At 38.0% G+C, this 21,594-nt stretch overlaps 2 protein-coding genes and 1 pseudogene across 4 annotated transcripts in view; 1 reads left to right on the top strand and 2 right to left on the bottom strand.

Annotated features, from left to right (window-relative positions):
- Positions 1–3,147: 3,147 nt before the first annotated feature.
- On the top strand, positions 3,148–8,568 carry LOC111463765 (annotated as a pseudogene).
- Positions 8,363–14,545, bottom strand: LOC111463571 (AT-rich interactive domain-containing protein 3-like). Of its 2 annotated transcripts, none has more exons than XM_023107603.1 (13): positions 14,236–14,545; positions 13,060–13,833; positions 12,930–12,969; positions 12,393–12,445; positions 11,952–11,997; positions 11,411–11,503; positions 9,877–9,984; positions 9,716–9,770; positions 9,547–9,622; positions 9,335–9,401; positions 9,197–9,247; positions 8,889–8,981; positions 8,363–8,751 (listed from the first exon to the last, which is right to left on the bottom strand). In XM_023107603.1, exons 2-13 carry the CDS (start codon positions 13,803–13,805, stop codon positions 8,650–8,652), a joined length of 1,530 nt encoding a protein of 509 aa, XP_022963371.1. In that variant the 5' UTR covers positions 13,806–13,833; positions 14,236–14,545; the 3' UTR covers positions 8,363–8,649. The 2 variants fall into 2 exon arrangements, with proteins under 2 accessions (XP_022963371.1, XP_022963442.1); XM_023107674.1 differs by having other exon boundaries at positions 13,060–13,827.
- A 795-nt stretch (positions 14,546–15,340) lies between these two features.
- Positions 15,341–21,594, bottom strand: part of LOC111463430 (kinesin-like protein KIN-14I) — a 9,990-nt gene continuing 3,736 nt past the window's right edge. For both annotated transcript variants that reach the window (XM_023107481.1, XM_023107404.1), the window contains exons 10-24: positions 21,342–21,444; positions 20,994–21,146; positions 20,681–20,827; positions 20,371–20,571; positions 19,458–19,622; positions 19,273–19,377; positions 18,936–19,076; positions 18,659–18,853; positions 17,780–17,906; positions 17,278–17,480; positions 17,000–17,182; positions 16,749–16,844; positions 16,456–16,653; positions 15,994–16,265; positions 15,341–15,784 (exon numbers count right to left, since the gene is read on the bottom strand). In XM_023107481.1, the coding sequence (XP_022963249.1) occupies positions 15,592–15,784; positions 15,994–16,265; positions 16,456–16,653; positions 16,749–16,844; positions 17,000–17,182; positions 17,278–17,480; positions 17,780–17,906; positions 18,659–18,853; positions 18,936–19,076; positions 19,273–19,377; positions 19,458–19,622; positions 20,371–20,571; positions 20,681–20,827; positions 20,994–21,146; positions 21,342–21,444 (2,482 nt within the window). In that variant the 3' untranslated portion in view covers positions 15,341–15,591. The remainder of the gene's footprint in view (positions 15,785–15,993; positions 16,266–16,455; positions 16,654–16,748; positions 16,845–16,999; positions 17,183–17,277; positions 17,481–17,779; positions 17,907–18,658; positions 18,854–18,935; positions 19,077–19,272; positions 19,378–19,457; positions 19,623–20,370; positions 20,572–20,680; positions 20,828–20,993; positions 21,147–21,341; positions 21,445–21,594) is intronic.

The following is a 21,594-nucleotide window of genomic DNA, read 5'->3' as shown; positions in this document are numbered from 1 at the left end:
AGAATATAATCTTGTACCCGACCCATTTATTTAACGAAAAAAATCTTTTTTCCTCTGTTTCCATCTAAACGGAGATATCTTCTCCCGGTTCGAAGCGAGTTCGTACGTGGTTCCGAGCCTAGGAGTAAAATAGAGATGAAAGGGTTTAGAATTAGAAATTGAAATGGAGAATTAAAGGAAAAGATTGAAATAGGAGCAGGTGAAGGAAATTAGTGTATTGGTTCGTTTATCTTGGTTGGGAAGGCATTAGTCAAACGATAGAGATGAAGTAGGTGGCGTAATCACGGAGCTTTCACACATATTTATTTCCAAAATTACCCCTTCACCCCACATTTTTCTTCCCATAATTATCCAAATTTAATTTCCTCGCTTAACTGCCTCCACAAATAACTTGAATCATTATTCAAAACAACAATAGCCATAGAATAAATAAGAGATTTCTTTGTAATTTTATTATTTTTAATATTCAATTAATTATGAAATTTAATAATGGTTTAAATATACTATTTTTTGTTTTCGTCTGTCTACATTTTAATTTGTACGCATAACCTTAACTTTTGTTTATTTTGTTTGATCGGAATGTCACGATCATGCTTGTCGAAAGCATGTTGCTTATGACCGCATGACAGATGCCCTAATCTTACTTGTTCAGGTTGGTTTAAATCAATTGAGTGGGGGAGAATGTCACGGTCATGCTTCTCCAAGGCGTGTTGTCAATAGCCGCATGACAGATATCCTGGTTTTGCTTGTCCAGGACCGTGTTGTCCATGGTTGCGTGTCCGTTCCTAGGTCCTCACCATTTCATGTTGGATCAGTATGAGGTGTATGACGGTAGATCAAAATCTTGTCTACACCTGCTAAAATGCCCCAAAATGTACCATAGAGGATACAATAGTAATTTAGTTTCATTTTGGTTCTTCTATTCAATTTTTTATTATTATTAATGGAATTTTATATGATATTGACTAAATTACAATACTCCAAATACTTTGTAATAAGTCCAAAAAAGAAAAAAAAAGAATCCCTAAACTTTTGAGTTTAGTAACATGTTTAACTTTCAACCCTTCCATGTTAAGAACGTCAATTGGCAAGAACGTTGTGTGACATATGCTATGACTCTTCCATTTCCTAGAAATAGATCCACTTTGATCCAAGTTCCGACTAGCACACGAGCTGAATTGTATCTCAAAGAAGTTAGGGAGGAAATTGCAACTATTCATAGAATGTCGTGATGAAGAAATCGAGGCCATAGACGAAATTTCCTCGTCTTGTACCTCGAAAATGAGAGGAGGGAAAACAGGGACTAAAATATGTAGTAATGAACATAAATTTGAATGAAAGGAACAAAAGGCAACTAAATCCAAAACTTAGGAGCTTAATTGATCTGAATACAGAGTAAAATCAAGCAACAGACCAAAATAATATTTGAATTTGGAAAAATTTCAGAGATATAAATGTACTATAAAGAACATTTGGTATAATTGAGCTTTAGTAAGCATCAATTAATCGGTAAATTAAAAGGATTTTGTTCAAGTAAAGAACTGGAAGAATTCAATTTCGTTTTGCAGAAGATCTGCTCCATCTCCAACAACATATGGGATGCCCTTCTCTATCTTACAAACAAAAAGCAACAAATATGATTTGGAAAGGAAAATCACGAACTATGTGCAGGTACAGGCGTTTAGGTTTATGCGAACAAAGTAAAGAAATGTTACGCAGAGGCAGAAGGATCGCGGAATTCAACCCTAGGTTGACTCGACGCTCGATCACTGGAAACAGAGGATCTCTTGATGAAATCCAAGCAATCGGCAATGGCTTCCGCGTAGAAGGAATTAGAGCGGCGGAAGGATCTCAACCTGCACTCACCTCGATCGACGCACCTCGGAAACTCCGCCGAAGCCTTCGACCTTCCACTGTGCCTCGCCTTGTTAATCTTAATCGACCAGGAATAGGAGCGACGCCATCTATTTAAGATCCTCAACAGCCAGTCGAACTTCGCCCGCAGCTTGGAGACGGAGAATCGTCTCGAGTGAAGGTGGAAGCCTCTGCAGCGTGCGAATCCATGGGAGCGGCGCCTAATCCTTTGATACGTTATAGGCTCCATTATTCGGCGGCGGAGAAGTGCTGCAACAGTGCAATCGGGAATCTGGACTCCGGTAGAGGGGATTTTGGAAGGTGGAGTAGAAGACGCTCGGAGTCGGATTTAATAGAAAAATGGAGGTTGTCTGAAATGGTTGAAAGTTGAAATCCAACTCGACGCGGAATATGATTATTTATTTATAGGCAGCGGAAGGTGGTGGGAAAATATATAGAGATACTCGGATACACTGCGCCCGCGATGGTTAGCTCTGGTCTTCCTTTGCAGCCGTGACTCAAACTCTCTTCTAATCTCACGCGTAAATGAAAGCAGCCGACTGTCACTGTCAGACCCATACTAACATGTTTTGTCGTGTGAAATTCAAATTTTGTAGGCATACGGTCGAGTCTCGAGTCATGTTTGAAAAAAATATGATAAGGGAGTCGAGTCTCGAGTCATGTTTGAAAAAAATATGATAAGGGGGTCGACTCTCGAGTCATGTTTGAAATAAAATATAATAAGGGGGTCGAGTCTCGAGTCATGTACACTGCACCAGTAATCTAACGGCCCAAATCCATCGCTATTGTCCTCTTTGGGTTTTCCCGTCTGTGCTTTCCCTTTCGGGCTTCCTCTCAAGGCTTTAAAACGCATCTACTAGGACACCCTTGTAAATGGTGTTTTGTTCTCCTCCCAACCAATGTGAGACATCACATATAAAGACCTATCTAACATGAAAGCAAGTAAAAATTGATTTGGAATGAGCGCCATGGACAACATGTCTTGGACAAGTATGACCAGGATAGTCTACACGCGGCCACATACAACAAGCCTTGGACAAGTATGACCATGACACTAAGCACGTAGCTATAGTGGGACCTTGAAAATTAGGGATTTTAGCTGAGATCGGTTAGAATCCGTCTCTGATTCTGCTATGAATCGGATCACCCAAGAGACCAAGGTTACTTAGGAACTCGTAGCCACTCGTTAGAAGGAAGTAGTTTGCTTGTCGGGCATAATTTATAGGTTCTAGCATTAGTATATTCTATATGTACGGTTGGAGTCATCACAAGAGAGGCATTACGAGCTCTTTAAACGTGCTCGAAGTTCTTTTTAGGAATTTTGTGGTCGGAGACGAATGATTGAAGTGTCGAACAAAGTAGATGTGATGACCGAGCAAAGGTCGTTATACGTTTCTTTCAAAAACTTTGAATGGAGGATAATTTTGACATTTCACATGGAAGGCCTTGACAATGAGCCCCAAGGAATTAGCCATCCGTACCAAAATCGGAAAAATGGCGCGCGGATCGTAGCAGTTAAGAGTAAGAACCAGAGAGCAGACAATGGTTCGATGCCATGCCAGATCTCTCTACCACCAACGACGGAGATAACAATGTCGCCGCAGCATTCGGATTTGGATTCTTCAGCTTTCGATGCTCCAGCATTGTTCGATTCGATCTCCATCATCTCTGAATCTGAAGAAAATCCCTGGCACATCATCTTCAACTCTCTTGGCCTCCCGGCGCCACCATTTCCCTGCAATGGATTCATCATCTCATCGCCGCCTTCGACTGGTCTTCCAAGAATTTACCGCCATCCGAGTTTGCTTCCGTCCTTCACGTCTCCGTTTTCGATTCTCTGATCCTCACTGCTTCTAAAACCCTCCTTAAAGAACTTAATTGCCTTAGAATCCTCGAAAGCTCAGTCGCCAGCAGCGGCTCGACTGTAGTCGTCGTCGGAGACATCCACGGCCAGTTTCATGATCTCCTCTTTGAAGGTACTTATGCTCTGATTTTAATTCTCTCCCTCTCTTTTTTACCTTCGTTTCAAATCGAAATGCACTTCAATTTTACTTTTAATGTTTTATGTAATCATGCGTACGATAGAATGTAGCCATCTGCCTAAGTTCTCTCTTTAATCTCTGTTCAATCTCCACCATCTCGGCCTTGTATTTGTCTTCCGATTTATTAAAAAAAAATATAGCATCACGTAAATCCTTGCTATTAAGCAGTGTTTCTTTGCCTTGTACAGGGGGTTTTCATTTGATTTAATTCTGCCGGTAATGTATAAAGGTGTACATGCCAAATCGTGTAGTTCTTCTTCGTGGAAACCACGAGTCCAAGTACTGCACATCCCGTTTATGGTTTTGAGAAGGAATTGCTAACCAAGTACGGAGACAAAGATAAGCATGTCTACTGGAAGTGTTTGGGATGTTTCGAAGGGTTGCCTTTGGCATCAATTATTGCTGGATGTGTATTACGGCTCATGGGGGACTTTTCCGCAGCGTATCAGTGCGTTCATCTAAAAGATCAAAAGGGAAAAAAGGACGCAGAATGAGCTTAAATCCTGAAGCCAACGGGTTATCTCTTGGCTCTGTGGAGGAACTATCCAAAGCTAGAAGATCGGTTCTTGATCCCCCATGGGAAAGCTTGAATTTAATACCTGGTGATGTGCTGTGGTCTGATCCCTCGATGAATTCTGGCCTTTACCCAAATAACGAGAGAGGCATAGGTCATTTGTGGGGTCCTGATTGCACTGAAGAATTCTTGAAAAAATTCGATTTAAAGGTAATTTTATCATACTCATTCCTTTTAGAGTTAATTTTGATGCCCAGTCCGCTTTAACCCATGTCAGCTTCATGGTTTTAAAAAAACGTTTGCCAGGGAGAGGTTTCCACACCCTTATAATAAATGTTTCGTTTCCCTCTCCAACCGATGTGGGATCTCATAATCCACCCTTTTTCGGGGCCCTGCTGACACTCGTTTCCTTCTCCAATCGATGTGGAATCCTCCAATCCACCTCCCTTCATGGCCCAGTATCCTTGCCGGTATATCGTTTGGTATCTGGGTCTAATACCATTTGTAACAGCCCAAGCCTACTGCTAACAGATATTGTCTCTTTAGCCCGTGTCAGCCTTCACGGTTTAAAAATGCGTCTGTTAGGGAGAGGTTTCTACGCCCTTGTAATAAATGCTTCGTTCCCATCTCTAACTGATATGGGATCTCACATTTATAACGTGGATATGTGTTTGGATGTAGTTATTTATTTATTGCAAGAAATTGATTTTTCATTGGAAAACAATGAAGGAAAACAAAGGCATACAAAAACCAAGCCCCAGAGAAATAGGTGTTCGACACTAGCTACAAAGAAGGATTCCAATCCAAAAGAACAAGACTAAGACCAGTATTATAAAAAGGCCTATTGTCTGGTGCTCATAAGAAAGCATTAAACCTCTATAGTTATTTATTAAAAGATAGATTATAATGCAAATCTCCCTTGGTCTAGAGCTTGACTTTCTTCCCCTCTTTTTGACACTTCCAGTCATCTATGAACTGTTTCTTACCAAAAAGATTATTTTTAGTGCGAATTTTAGCCAATGAATTATAATACAAGTCTTAGTCATGGTGGCTAATGGATCCAAAACTTGTTTCAAATGCTAAATAAAAAATTTAAAATCACTCAACTATATAATGTTCCCTGGAGTAACGACAGGTTGATACATGTAATCATCTTTGATTATAGATTTTTGACTTGAGATGGCTCAAGCTTATTTTAGTCTACCTTTAGTTGGTCAAAAACAAGAATTTTGTATTATGCAAGCCAAACAGATGTGACAACCTATGGGTGTTGTTAGTTTGGTGCACCGAGATTGACTTGCTGCCTTGAATTTCTACATGGTGTCATATACGTCCATTTTTACTTTTATATTAACAATCATAATTCATCGTATGTGAAATGTTAAGCAGTGAGTACATTACCTTTTACAGATTTGTATTGATTCAGTCATTGAAGACTGAGAGAGATTGATGACAAATAGAACTAATGAAGAAAACTAGGAAAAGGCCTCATCCCATCCTCTTTCCTGCTTGTTGTGTGATGTGTTTTTCTAATTTGATGCATCCCTTGCCATATCTTTGTTCATGGCTTCTTTGCTTCTCAGTATTGAGTAATAATGTTGGATGCTTTTGATTCGTCTTATGGTTTTTCCGAACATTTTCAGTCTTCTTAATTCAGGTTTTGTGGGACATCGGTGTGAAGAAGATATTTAACGTCAATGGCTTCATCTCAAAATCTAGTTACAATCTCAATCAAACACCAACGCTTCACCAATGAGCTCGATCCAAGACGAGGGACAGGTGTAAAGCTCATAGAAACAACCTGTGACCGAGCTTTTTTCATCTCCTTGAAATGGGTATCCCATGCCTGTCTAACAAAAATGATCGGGTGAGAGCCAAAAATTCTTGAAAGAGCATAGAACTGGAGATGAATTGATTTAGATTGAGAAGACTACAATTCAAAAAGGTATTCTTGCTGAAATAGCTAGGCTTGGACAAAATGGAGGTTTAAACAAGATCCCTATTCCTATCGGTGAAGAAAGGAAGGTAGCCTCATCTCCACCTATCCAACTGATAGTATACCACAATCTTTGAAATCTACTACCCAACGACAACCTTTACTGCCCCAACAACCTATTACAAGGATGTATTAAGCCAACGTCAACCACCGGCCAACAACTGGCACCCCCACAAAAGGACCCAACCCACACCATCATCTACTTTAATACTTCCTTCATCATTAAAAGGAAGCACTTTCATGACGATTGGTTTACATCATGTGGATTCTTCAGGCCCACATCTCCCATTCCTTCTCCTTCAACCCTTCTGTAGCTGATCGAGCCTTGATGAGTTATGAAAATGAGGAACAAGTTAATGCTCTTTATTCCTTTCGCAATTGGTATAAGCTGGACAAATTTGCAGCTAAGTTTTATCCTTGGGATCTAGAAGCTTTCAAGAGAGTACTGATTGTCCCATCAAGCTTGAAGACTCACCTTTCATTTTCATAACTCGACACCATCAACACATTTGCTGTCAGAAATGGACCAATGTCTATCAGAAATAAAGGCAGTGCCAAGGTAGATTGGTACTGACCTATAGTTCATTTGAGAGCTTTTTTCCATCTATTTGCAAGCACCGTATCTTTTAATTTGTAGATATGAGTGACAAGGCCTATAGGGCACAAATTGGTTTCATTGATGCATATAGGTTGTGGTAATTTTCAAAAAGAGAGACATCTTTCTATTCACGTATGTTTTTCAGTTTCTAAACCCTAAAAATTAACCACCATTACCAAAATTAAACTGCTGATTCCATCACCAGTCAATGTTTTTCGGTTACTTGAATATCTTTGATAAATGAGGAATATTGCCTTTTAATTCTCCTGAAGTGAGAACTTTTTTTTTTTTTGCCCCTCTATTTTCTTCCCTTGCAGGCTACTGAGGAGAGGTACAAAGACAAAGGTGCATATATTGTTCTATAACATCCGAATTTTGATGTTCCAATCATACATAGTTTTGAAGCCATTACTCCACGACCAAAGGTACGAAGCCATTACTTTGTTTAGAAGATTATTTTCTGAGTTGGCAAATCTTTCCTACTATTTCCTTCACAATTATGGTGGTGAATTTTACTTAAATATATTAAAATCAGATATTTAAATGAGTCATGTGCTTGCATCACAGACTACTTATGGCTTGCCACCATCAACCAATAGCTAAAGAAATCCTAATACATGGATCGGAACGATGTTTTTTAATAATTATAATGATGTAAAAGTTAAAGAGAGAAATTTAAAAAATTTATTTTTGTTAACATTTGGTCCATAGAACTCAAGGACACAAATGTACAACCTATAGAATAAAACATTTCCAAGAGCTAATACTTATTCTATTTTGTGGGGCCTTTGGATAGAGAGAAACAATAGGAGATTGAGAGATCTAGTGAAGAGATGTGTTCTCTTGTAGGGTTTTAAGTTTCTCTCTGTAATTATTCTTTTGATCTCATTGTGTTAGATCGGAGTCCCATGGCTTGGGTTGTCTTTTTGTGTCTTCTGCATTCACCTTGAGTAGGGGTGAAGCTTTTCAGATGCTCTTAAGGGTAGGAGTTGTCATAGATGGCCTTTGTTGGAGGCGGGGATGTGTTGTCCCATTCCCCCTCGCATTTATAGCCCATTTTCTTGTGTTATAATGTAGGAAAAGAAGTGTTGTGCTCTGTCGATCACTTAATAAGGCCACCGAAAATGAAGTTAACCGTTGCCTCTTTATATGCAGGTCAAATGTCATTGATTCCGACGAAGAATTAGATTTGGCAACAATGGCAACTCATCCATGAATGTAAATCGTATCTAATTTATGAAATGATTCAATTGTGTGTTGTATACTTGATTTTTTATTTCATTGAAGTGAAAATTTTTTACATTTCTATTTCAATTATTAAAATTATGACTTAGTTTAACACTACATACATAAGGGGCAAAGCTAAATTTGTCAGCAGATTCATGAACTTGCTACCATAGATTACAAAGGGATTTGACATAAGATTACAGTAATAGCTCTTGGATGCTAATCTAACCACTACCAAATATCTTACAATCAAAATCATGGTTCCTGCCCTGGCTATGGTTTTTTTCAACAGTCTGACGGTATTAACATTATAAAACAGGCTAACATATCGAACTAAAGCTTGGTTTGAACATGCAGCTTCAGGTGGGTGTAGCAGCTTCAGGTGGGTGTAGCACCTTCATTCCAGCTGTTCAAATGGAACGCGAACAAACAACTGCCCATGTAAGGTGACAACGGCAGAAGTCTGATGCGGATCAATCCTTGATGGTAGGCTGACCACCTGGTACAAAAACACTCTCATTGATTATGTATTCTTACATTTAACTAAGTTAATATGATTTTTCTTTCTCTGTCTCTTTCTTGGCAAAGAATTGGATGTTTTAGGGGTGCAGAAATCAGGGGGAGAGGGGTAAGGACCTTTTTAAAGGGCGTGACACCCCATGGATTATCAGGATGTTCAGGTTCACCGCTAATAACCAAGCGTCCTGCTGGATCGGACTGAACGCGCACCTGTAGAAATCAGAAACGGAGCCAGTAGCCAACAGATGGTAAATGTTCGTCTATTAGCCACATTGCCAAAAATCAGAAATTTCAAATGAAAGGTGTGTGTCACATTATCTATCGAGCTTCTAAAATAAAGTATTTTGAAAAAGATGAACTCAGATTCTCCAGGAGAACCAAAAAGATTCCAAGTGATGAAAAGATACAAAACTGAAATGATGTACCTCCTCACGAAGTAGTCCGGGGACTAATGCATAGACCTCATAACAATCTTTCTGCCACATGAATAAACTTGCTGTATCAGTTGCCAATCATTGAACATATTTGAGGTGGCTTTCATTAAAACATACTCTGGAACTTACAGTTTTCTGCACATTGACCTTGACCCAATCAGCTGGTTGTCCAATATCAACTACTGCTACGTCCAACCTACCGACAAACATAACAAAAATCAGCAGAATATGATGATATAATTTGATGAATCAATTCACCACCTTTACGGTAAAACTTAATTTGTAGCTGTATACAGATGCATAAAATAGAAAGATAATAAAGAGTGTAAAGGGTTAATAACTGTGGTTTTGATGATTTTGTTCGTGCCGATTTCACAGTATGCTCCATGTAAGACGGTTTCTTGCGTTTAAGAATACCTACATCGACAATATATATATGTATGCATAAGATGAAGGAACAAAGCTAAAGGCTCTGTAGATGCATACTGTAAAGAACAAAAAGAATCTTACCACCAATGCCTTTGAGTTGTTTTTCCTTTTTCTGCATTGAAGGTGAGTTCTTATCCTACAGAAAATATTAAAATGATGCCCCCAATTGAAAATGATGGTAGCGGAATAAATTGAGGACACATAAGGAAATCAATCTGTGAAACTTTTAGCATTCACCATACCTTGATAATAGGGTCACTAACTTCACCATTTCCCAGAAGACGTTGCGAGTGCCAACCCTGCATGGCACGTGCAGCAGCATCTCTTCGTGCTCTACCCGATCCTGATCCCTGATGAAATTTGTGAGATAGATAGAACGTTAACTTTTACCAATAACAAATTACTAATAAAATTTGATCGAGTACTAATTTTTCCTTCCTCGGCACTACAATACAAACATGAGCAGGAGCAATAAACACCTCAACTTCCTTAAACCAGCACCCACCATAAAAGATGACCTAACGTATGCATCATTTGGATTTTTGAATATACGAAAAAGGTTTGTGAAATCGAAATTCAAGAAATTGTGGTCCCATAAAATGTCCTGTTTCCTTATTCTAGAAAGACAACTAGCATGGAAAATTGAAAGCTTTCCTTCAGATGCAAAGAAAGATGTGATATCCCAATTAAACAGACAGACCAGCTAACTACTTGTAGACCAAGCTGCAGACTAAGAGTCTAAGAGTATAAGGTTGACACGGATGTATAAGCTCATATCTTGTAAAACAGACCAACCCTCGGTAGTCAGATTTTTTCAAAAAAAGTCTCTAGATTTATATTCTATCAATATTTTTCATAATTCCAATCTTACTGTAAAGAAGGGTTTTGTGAACCAACACAATTTCGTACATCAATAATGTTCGGCAGATTCTCACAAAATGTAGAGGAGAAAGATCTATCATTTAGAGTAGGGATAACTCTAATCTAAATCTGAAGATCGAAATAGCAGATTAGAGGACACTTAGAAATTTGATGATCAACTATGGATTTTAGCTATGGTAAAATACTAAAACAATAAGATAAAATAACTTTTTCCCCCTTTATATGTCCTAGATGATGGTTCTTGCGGGGATTTTTCATACAAATCAAACTTAATGGTATGTACATCATATCAACAAATGAGCAACAAAGAGCACATTCGTATCAACCATCCCATCCATTTTTCAATCTCGAGTTCTATAGAATTAAGAAAAGCAACATGGAAAGGAGAGAAAGGAAAAGAGATGGAAAAGATTGATGCTTTTTCCAAGGCATCAATCTGATTGCCCTGAATATTAGTTAGTGGATCAGTAAGACATGTGGGACTTTTAAGCTTTTAAGCAAGGGCATTGTCCTACCTAAGTCAAACAGAAAATGAGATTGATCACAATAAGACCCACATGGTGCAAACACTAGCACCTCTTGATACATATCTTCAAAGAGCTAGTCTCCTACATAATAGTTGAAATCATAGTTATTACCATAGAATTCTATGAATTGAAGTGCTTTGTAAGCCTCAACTCTTTCTTTTTCGCCTCATAAGAAAAAACAAGATTATCGCTTGCTTGCCCTAAAAGTTGCAGTAGGGCAGTGAAACATGAATAAACTACACAGAAACACACACAAAAACACCAACGCTTGCCTGTGCTTATCACCAATAAGCATGAAGGCCGCAGCCTTGTATCTGTCTGACAAAATAAAATAATAAAGTGCCAGTAATTTGAAATTCTGTATTACCTGGTTTTCGATGCTCATAGGTTCTGAGTTGGAAGCAATAGGTACCCTAAGTTCGCCACCATGGGTTTTATGCCTCTCGTAATCAAGGACAGCCTAAAAAAACTCACGAAGTTACAACCAAAAGTATTGTGTTATATAATATATGCAATTATGTATTTCTTTTTCCATGATTATTGTTCTCAGTAGATGGACACACTAGAATCTTGACACTAAGCTAAGGTACAAAAAACCAACCAATGAAAACTCAGATTATAAATTGAAAACAATACTTGCTATGGATCAAAAATCTAGTCCACGTTTTAATACTTCATCCACTTGGGACACAAGTGCAATAAATAAAAAATCTTCATTACAAAAATTCAAAGACCACAAATCTACCAAAATGCACATCAAATGACCCAAAAGTAGTTTCAACGATCCCATAACATTACCATCAATTCAAAAGAATGCCTTCCCAAGTATGACCAAAGTGATCAGCTTCTATACAAAATACATCAATAAAATACACAAATATTCAAAGAAAATGTCTTTCCACCATCACCTTCTCATAAAATCCTCGAAATGTCCATGAAACTGTTGTACATGTCCTGCAGGAAAAAAGAAGTGATAAAAAAAACTTATCATATCCAGGCTGGAGAATAAGGCAATACAAAATGTCCAAAAATTGTTCCCCATATAGAGGTATTACAACTCACACAGTTACTATGAAATCACTTATTCTTCAAATAACTTGAAGAATTCGTCTACAATAGTTTAGTATAAAAGTAAACCACCATACGGTTAGGCGTTATGCTAGGATGTACGATGACTTCAGACATAATAACAAAATTTACTATTAAATTTCAAAAGAAAGCTAGATGAGCTGACGTAAAACAAATAAACAATTAAAATAATATTAATAGGCAAAAGCAGAAACATGTCTCCCACAATGTCACTTATAGATATTTTGACATCATGAGTAGTTCTAGAAATTGTGACCAACTTTGGGGGCTTGAAAGACTCTCCCACTTGCCGCCACAACTTGCATGCAGTCACCTATTCAAAAAGGCCGCCAGTCATGTATGTGTCAAAAATAAGATTGAAGAGCCTCAAAATTATATAATCAAACGAAACGAAGAAATATCATGAGAAGAAAACAAAATAAAAACATAAATAATAGATCCGTGGTTTTCTCCTTACCTAGTTCTAAGGTTGTTGAAAGAGGAGCAGTTAAAACACTTTACAGAAAGTTGTGCATATCAATCATATTTTCTCAACCGCTAAATTTTGGCACATACAGATTTCATTAATTAGTCATCCAAAACACTATAAACTAACCTCTCATTTAGTATGAGCCTGTGTTTCTTCCCATAAACAAATAACTGTGCTGGAACTATATTTAAAATATTTGATAGTAGAGTTTACTTGATTCAAACACATTGTCATTGAAGCAATTAACGATTTTCAACCTCAGGTTATCTTTCATAGGAAGATATATATCAGACAAAAAACACAGTATATAAACAACAACAAAAGATACCTTGTCATAGCCTCCCAATCTAGTCACAGCCCTCCATAACCTTATAACAAAAGAAATTAATGTGAGCTAAAAACTCCAACTCCCATTGGATTACGTCAATTATGCCAAGTAATAAAGAATAAAACATTACTTGAGGCAATTCAGTCCTTCTCCATAAAACTTGGGAGGCTTGAATTCCATGCCTCTTTCTCTGAAGAAATTCTCAAGCTCCTTCATGAAAGCAGATTGCTCTTCTTCTGTTCCTGATTCACTACCTTCAGCAATTTGATTTTCATCCAAAATAAACGAGTGATTCATATTTGAATGCCCATTGTGAGGTGTAGCAACATTGTCTTCATTGACCTTCAATTCTATGGCATTCTCTGTTTCAGCTTTAATATATGATGAGACGGGATGGGGAGTTACAGGTTCATCATGACTGGCTGTTGAAGCATCATCAAGAGAACCCGTTTTAGTTTCAGGCATCCCAAAGGCCTCAGCATCCAAGGAGGGATGCACGGTTTCCAGGTGAGTGTTGGAAGTAGCAGCATCTAGACCCAACTCCCTTGGGGGCAACTCATCAGGCCCAGTCTTGACATCAGAAGCAGGTTCTGCATCAGGCTTATCCAAGTCTTGGTCGTGATTGGGAAGTGAATTCGCAGAATCTTGATTTGATTGCTGAGGAATCGTAGATTTATCTAAATTATCCTCCGGAGGTACGACTTCCTGTACATGAGTTTCAGGTGAATTGATCTTATTTTCACAAGAGTTCGGAGTTGCCTCAGCTGGCAAAGGGAGAGAATCATGGAGCTCATCTTTAGAAATAACTTGGTTGCCTTCACCTAAAGCAACTGGAATATCTTGTGCAGATTCCCGTTCCTCCATCGCATCACACATCTCCGGTTCCAAAGGGAGAATTCTACAACTAATGAAAGTTAGGTTTTCAGAAGACAGGAAAGGGAAAATGCTACATTGAAATCAAATAGAAACCCAAACCAGAAATCCAGAAAAAATAGTCGAGCGTCTTCGAGAAACAGTACATGAAAATCATAGCAATACTCATCACTAGATGGAAGTAACTTCCTACCCAAAACGCTCAAGCCATGATCCTCATCTTACTTTTTCCAAAAAAAAACTAACCCTAAGATTCGATTTTCCCACTCTCCCCGGAATAAAGTAAACGGAATAGAACGTACATTTCCCTCAAATGCGTAAATCATCAACGGTTCGAGATGAAAGTACGCAATTTGAGGGGGTTGGTGAATGTATCAAATGATCACTGCCTTATCTGGAAAAGAAAATGAGTGGCATGCCTCGAAATTCATACCTGGAAAACAAGAACGAGCTCCAGAAACAGAAATTGCTGATTTGATCTTTCTGCAGTATTTTTCAGCACATGCAACCCAGAAAGAAACCCTAAAAACCACCGATTCGTTACCGTTCCTCTTCTTCTCGTAGCCGCTTGACCGTTCAATTACATGGTTCCGAAATCTGAATTCGCCATTGTCTGTATCAAATTTCTTTCGCGCATGAGCTGCACTCCTTGAAGGAGAACAATCGCCAAACTTGAACCTTCAGAATTGGTTGCAACACATTGAAGGCCTTTTATTTGGGACGCTTAGTAATGTTACCAAACACTTTCTTTTTTATTGTTAAGATATTCATGAAAATTGTGGGAAATTTCCCCCTTTTTTAAATGAAAAGGGAAATTTTGTCCCTTTTTTTCTTTGAATTAAAAAATTAATTAAATTTTTTCAAAACTTTAATTGAATATAATTTAATTAGTCGAATTATTCAATCAACTTTTTTAAGTACGCGTCTTTAGCGGTGGCAATAGAACAAAGTGGGTCGAAAAAATGAGAATGATTTAACTAATATGGTATCGATAGTTATAGTTGTTGCCTATAAGAACCAAGCTATATCGCTTTTTTTTAATCATGTTTGCATAGGCTCGTGCACAAATTTAATGATCCTAAGAACTTTCACTTCGACATGTTTTTGCTTGTGATCGCTTAGAGCCTCTCTTCCATCCAAGGTACTTCTAATGCGTTGACCACACCCCGAGCAATTGTTCAAACCCATTTTGCTCTTAAGAAGATGCATAAAAAACCACAAACAGCTCATTGTCGTCCTTTTCCTATCCATCGTAAGCTTCACAGCTCGTCAGAAATGTTACTCATTAATCATTTCAAATCAATAAAAGATGATGAAGATCGAGCTACCGAAACCCACATTCAAGTCACGATGGAAAGAGGAGAGCTACGGCAAGACCGTCCAAATTTATATGTAGGTTGTAGGTAGAAGACAGAAGCAACATCGAGGGCAAAAGAGAAAGATATAGAGTAATATTACAACTTTTGAAACAACGGAAACATCTTTTAAACAAGCATCGAACGTTCAAGTAATTTAGCCAACTTCGAGTCGCATTCAAGTCACATTCAAGAGTAGCATATGAATAAGATAATAAGAGATTTGTCAATATATACAAAGCAAAGCCACTGGAACTATATATATAATACAATGGATTCTGGTGAGCTACTTACAGTCTCAACCTCTCCACAAACAAAAATATGAATCATGGCCACAAAAAGAATTGAGTCAATTCATTCCTCATCGCCCAACCCTCTACCTAGCAAGCTACATACATACTTGGTTTTCAACTACAACAACAACAACAAGCTGTTTACATGGAATATCTGATATCCGCTTTCTCTTTACAATGTCGCTCGTCTTGAATTTCTTCCAACTCGTCGACCTCTCCCCTTCTACCTGCTTGTTCTTTCCAATAACCAACCAGTTTTTTCAGTCGAGCAACCTCTTTCGATGCTACGTTTCGGCTTGGATCGTTAACAATCGATCGAACTCTAGACGCGTACCTGAATTACAAGACATTCATCAAAAGAAACTTCAATCCAAACATACAGTTGTTTCCATTCATATTTCATAGTAACTTCTTGTTTCGAATCCGTTAACGATCATATTGAAGAACACATTTGAGAGAAGAACTTTCAAATATGCCTGTTCTTCCCTCTTTTCTTATAGGCTAAAATGATTTATAGAAAAAATGTAGGAAAGGATAGCATACATGAGAGAATTGTACGTCTCGTCTAAGTTGGATTCAGCTGGAGAGACGTTGACAAACATAAGCGTTTTAGCGTTACCACCGAGTGAATCGCTCATCAACATAGTTAGCTTATGATTTCTGTAAGGTATGTGCTGACCCCCAGAAGACAAAGCACTGATAACATCCCCAAGTGCTGAAAGTGATTTATTTATGCTTTGAGCTTCCTTAAGTTGGCTACCAGAAGAGCCTGACTTCTTCACTCTCTCTGACCCCGCAAGATCAACAAAACTAAGCTGGAAGACAGATATTCAAGCTATTAATTCTGAAAATGAGACGTGCCAAGCAAAAACGTTCGCTCGGCTAACCTATATGTACTGTAAAGCCAATTGTTTCTTACGAAAGACGAAAATGCATACGCACCAGAGCTACGTTACGTCCTTTACTATTTATAAAATAAAAACATTTAAGCTTCTACCACCATACCTTTCCTTTAGAAACGGATTGCGTCTGAAGGTTGGTGCTTTCGATAATAATTGAAAGTATCAAATGTGATCTTGAACTTTCTTCGTTCATTTGAGTCTCGGAAGTATGTCGTTGCTCGGATCCTCTATAAATAATGTTTTTCAATTCTTCAAACGTTGAGATAGAAGCTATTGTGACATTTTCAATGGATACCATTCCCTAACCTCACCAAATAGTTATCCCACAAAAGTTAGAAGTATAAAGACAACATTAAGTTGCAAAAATCATTAATGATTGAACATCAAAATATTTACCTTTGTATCCTTTTTGATATCTAATCTCGATCGTTTTGCATTCTTCGGCAAAAGAAGATCTACTAACGTATCTTGATATAATTCTACCATGTATGCCTACATCAAAGTATAAGTGAGATGAAGACGAACGATGCAATCGCACATGGAAAGAACCAAAACAACGAGTCGTTTTAAGAAACATATGTTATTATTTTGAACTCGAGTTAGTACCGAATGAAACATACGTTAATATTGAGAATGTGAATCATTACCTTCAATGAAAACGAAAACTTGTTACTATCACGCTTCAAAATTCTAAAAAGTTCGCCAATGGCACGAGGTGTTAAGCCAGGGTTCTCCTCAGATCCATATATTGTAAAGGTCTTACCAGAACCAGTTTGACCATAAGCAAAAATGCAGACATTATAGCCATCAACAGCAGACTGGACTAGATACTGCATAACGTTTGTATAAAAGACAATCAGTTCATATTTTCTATTTCCAATGATTGCTAGAAAACAATAAGGTTTTAGAATTCTATTGAACTTGCCCGCGTATCTTCAAAGACGTCTTCCTGGGAGACAGTGCCATCGAATACACGATCATACATATGTTGCTTCGGCTTATCATCTTTCCACGAATGTTCAACTGTGAACTCGTCCAGACTTCTAAGCACGTTCTTTTCTTTTTCAATGATTTCTTTCTCATTAAGAGGTCTAAGTCGACAGTAAACTCGAATTTTTCCTTTCATATCTGCCATGGAACATTTCATAAGTTGCTTTTTACATATTACAGGCAAAATAATTAAAAAAACAACAAATTCATGATAAATTTACGAGAGAAATAGAAGGAATCAATTTGCAGCACTTATATAATATACTGAGTAGAAAGCGAATAAACCCCAAACTGAGTCAAAGAAAACCACTGCAAGAAACAACAAACGTGCAAAAAATGCTCTCGTTGAGCTTGTTTTATATTGAGTATAAGTATGCAAGTATTTCACCTGTGAACGCAAAAGAATTCATTCTATATGGACCTCATGGTAAACAAACCTTCTATCATGTTGAAATAGCGTTTCCTTAAAATTTGCTCTTCCTTATAAAGCGCTTCCATCTCAGCTAGCTGAGCTCCTTGCATCTTCAAAATATTAGCTGTTTGCTCATTTTTTCGGTCAATGTCCTAGAGTAAAGAAAGAATCATCACAAAAGTAAGAAAAAGGAAAATTAAACAAGAAAGAGAGAAAAGATAAACCGGGTGTGTAAATAGACGTAAGAGATACTGTATCTAGATCACTGTAATAGCTCAAGCCTATCGCTAGCAAATATTGTCCTCTTTGGGCTTTCCCTTTCAAGCTTCCCCTCAAGATTTTAAATCCATTTGCTAGGGAAAGGTTTCCACACCCTTATAAGGAATGTTTCGTTCCCCTCTCCATCCGATGTGGGATCTCACAATCCACTCCCTTGGGGGCCAGCGTCCTCGCTGGCACACCGCCTGGTATATGGCTCTAATACCATTTGTAATAGCTCAAGCCCGCCGCTTAGCAGATATTGTCCTCTTTGGACTTTCTCTTTCGAGCTTCCCCTCAAGGTTTTAAAACACATCTCCTAGGGAAAGGTTTCCACATCCTTATAGGAATGTTTCGTTCCCCTTTCCAACCAATGTAGAATCTCATAATCCACCCCCCTTGGGGGACCAGCGTCCTCACTGGCACACCGCCCGATGTATGGCTCTAATACCATTTGTAATAGTTCAAGCCCACCGCTAGCAGATATTGTTCTCTTTGGACTTTCCCTTTCAGGCTTCCCCACAAAGCTTTAAAACACGTTTGCTAGGGAAAGGTATCCACACCCTTATAAGGATTGTTTCGTTCCCCTCTCCAGCCGGCGTGGGATCTCACAATCAGTTCCTTTAAAAAACAATCAGACTAGAACCTCTTTCATCTCTCGTAGTTCCTCTAGTTCCTTTAAATTATTTTGCAGTGCTGCCAAATCAGAGTTCCTGATCGCAAGAGTTGACTCCATGACAGCTAGTTCTCGAGTTACTTCTTCAAGCTTCTTCTCAAGTTCTGCCACTCTCAGCTTCAAGACTTTGCGTTCATGTTCAAAGCCTTTCTTAAGATGTTCCATCTGCAAGTAAAAAAAAAAAAAAACTTAATATATATTACCCTTGCAATGTAAGAAGTAACAGAAACGAAACCATGTCACGTACCTCGTCGCTAGTTGTCATTTCAAGTCCAAATATTCTTTGTTCCAGTAATAGTTTTTCATTTACCAGTTTCTTTCTGATTTCTTCAGTGGCTTGCAACTCATCATTTCGAAGGCTCAACTCATCTTGAAGTTTTTGTAGAACCTGTAAAGAACAATGCTCAACTCAATGCCATTTGCAGCACATTTGATAATAAATAGTTTATGCCAAATCAAAATGATGAATTACAAAAAGGAAGGATTGCTAGGAACTGTTCTTATTATCTTTCTACAGTTTCTTTCCCCTTTCAAAACAAAAACATGAAGCTGTTTTTCATCAAACAAACAGCTCAAAATTGTACCTGTTCATTAATTCCGACCGCATCTTTTTCCACATTATTTTCCAGTATGGTGGCGCTCAACTTGGCTATTCTTGCTTCCATACTCCTTTTTTCCATTAACATGTCCTGAAAATGTTATAAAAAAGACCAAGTAAATAGAAATGAAGGCTCTAATCGATGTATTATGCTAAGTTAGTTGCACAGACCTGGTGCTCCTTGTTTTTTTCATCATACTGCGATCTGAGCCTCTCAAGACTACGTGTTGCCTCAGCTAAGTTTTGCCTTTCAAATCTCAAGGATTCTTTTAAGGTCTCCATTTCTTCTTGCAATACCACTTCTTGCTTATTCTTTTCATGCAATTCCTTCAGCAACTACATTAAGAAAGGTTTTCATTACATAAGAAACAAAATGAAAAACATCAAAAGAAAGGAACCCAACTATTCAAATTTTCAAAAAAATCTAAAATAAACTCAAGAAACAAAATCCTTCCTTTTGTAAGACCAAAAATTTATGAGCCATATGATTCTCTGTTGGCAGCAGTCCTACCCAAAAGTCATTTGTAACAGCTCAAGCCTACTGCGAGTAGATATTGTCCGTTTGGGCCCATTACGTATTATCGTGTCAGCCTCACAGTTTTAAAACGCGTCTACTATGAAGAGGGTCTAGCGCTACTCCGACCAGTGCCTCGCACTGTCCAGTGACTAGCTCCAATACCATTTATTATAGCCCAAGCCCACCACTAACAGATATTGTCCTCTTTGGGTTTTCCTTAACGTTTTAAAACACGTTTGTTAGGGAGAGGTTTCCACACCCTTATAAGGAATGTTTCGTTCCCCTCTCCAACCGATGTTGGATCTCACTTAAATTTTTTTGGCCTCTAAACTACCATTCTTATCCCTTCTCATCTCAACTCCTAGTCCTAGATTTCACATTGATTTTTTGTTCTTATGAAAATTTACCGATTTTTTTATTATTGTTCAATAAGGAAACAAAATAATGAAAAGATACAAAAAGGGTTCAAGGAAACAGTCCCACAAGTACTTCAGGTGACATGCCCCAGAAACCCAATTACCAAAAGTAAACGTACCCCAAGGCAATAATAAGCCCTTTCAGGGTTACCTGTTCAGAATTTCTCTGAGACTCTTCAATGCCCTTACTCAACTCATGAACTCGTTTCTCATATGCTTCCACACTTTGAGCCTTAAAATTGCTGGAAGAATCTCCAAGCATGGAGCCAACAGCAGCAGATCTAGCTTTAGAGTAACGACGCAACATGACATCGTTTATGTGTGTCTGCAGAGCAATGCAAATTTCTTCTCCCTAGAAAATGAGAACACCTCGTTAAAAAATGTAATAACAGAAACACATGAAGGGCTGAAATTCCCAAACACCATTATGGATGTATAGTAATGAAAGCAACAAAGCTAACCTGCTTGGTCTCAAACTGGAAAATGTGTAGGACACCAGCAACTCTCATCTTAAAAAAGACAGCAGTGTTACTGCTGCCGAACTGCATTATATCTCTTAATTCAGCAGAATGTAAATACTCCTTCGGAACTGGACGGAAGAAATGAACCTAGAGAAAATTGAGCTATTGAATCAACTGCAACCAGGCAGAATGCATTATCTAGGAAAATTTAAATCACCAGACAGGTATCTCATTATATACGACACATGGCAGCATGCATGTCTTTGAATATTAGCCATTATAAGTAGTTATGTGCACTAGATCTCTAAATTACCCCTCTTTTGTTGATACCCAAAATTATTCGCCCAGGTAGAAGTCCAATGGGATCATCAATCTTGCGGATGCCAAAGAAAACTGAATTCCCGTAGGGAAGCGATCTCAATATCCGAAGAAATTGTTGTCTTGCATCATCTTTTGTCAGATGCTCCTGACAAATTAGTAAGAGAAATATTCAGAAACAAATGCCTGTACCCAAGGAAAAAAAGACGTACACTTGAGATTTGAACGTATGCTCCAAGGTATTCTCTAAAATCACTCACAGTAGGATCATATTGACTAATCCATACAGACTCTTCAAGATAGTAATTCACTGCAACAGAACATTCGAAATACCAAATCTTACCATGGAACGATAACGCGAGAGAATATCCAACTCCCACTCTCGCTTTGGTCTCGTTATGGCAATTTGTCGGGGAACAAATCTTTCCAGAAGCGAATTCCAATCACTATTACCCATCAAACAGTTAAAAATAAGAATAAAATGAATGGACGACAGAAACAAATACTCAAAAAGGTGATTTTTTTTTTACATAATTGTGGATGAAGAAAACACTTGTCAGAGGAAACAAAAAAAAAAAAAAAAAAAAAAACTATCA

This window comes from Cucurbita moschata, unplaced genomic scaffold (genome assembly GCF_002738365.1).
Source record: "Cucurbita moschata cultivar Rifu unplaced genomic scaffold, Cmos_1.0 Cmo_Scf00001, whole genome shotgun sequence".
NCBI classification, from domain to species: domain Eukaryota; kingdom Viridiplantae; phylum Streptophyta; class Magnoliopsida; order Cucurbitales; family Cucurbitaceae; genus Cucurbita; species Cucurbita moschata.
This window is presented reverse-complemented; position numbering and strand designations above follow the sequence as displayed.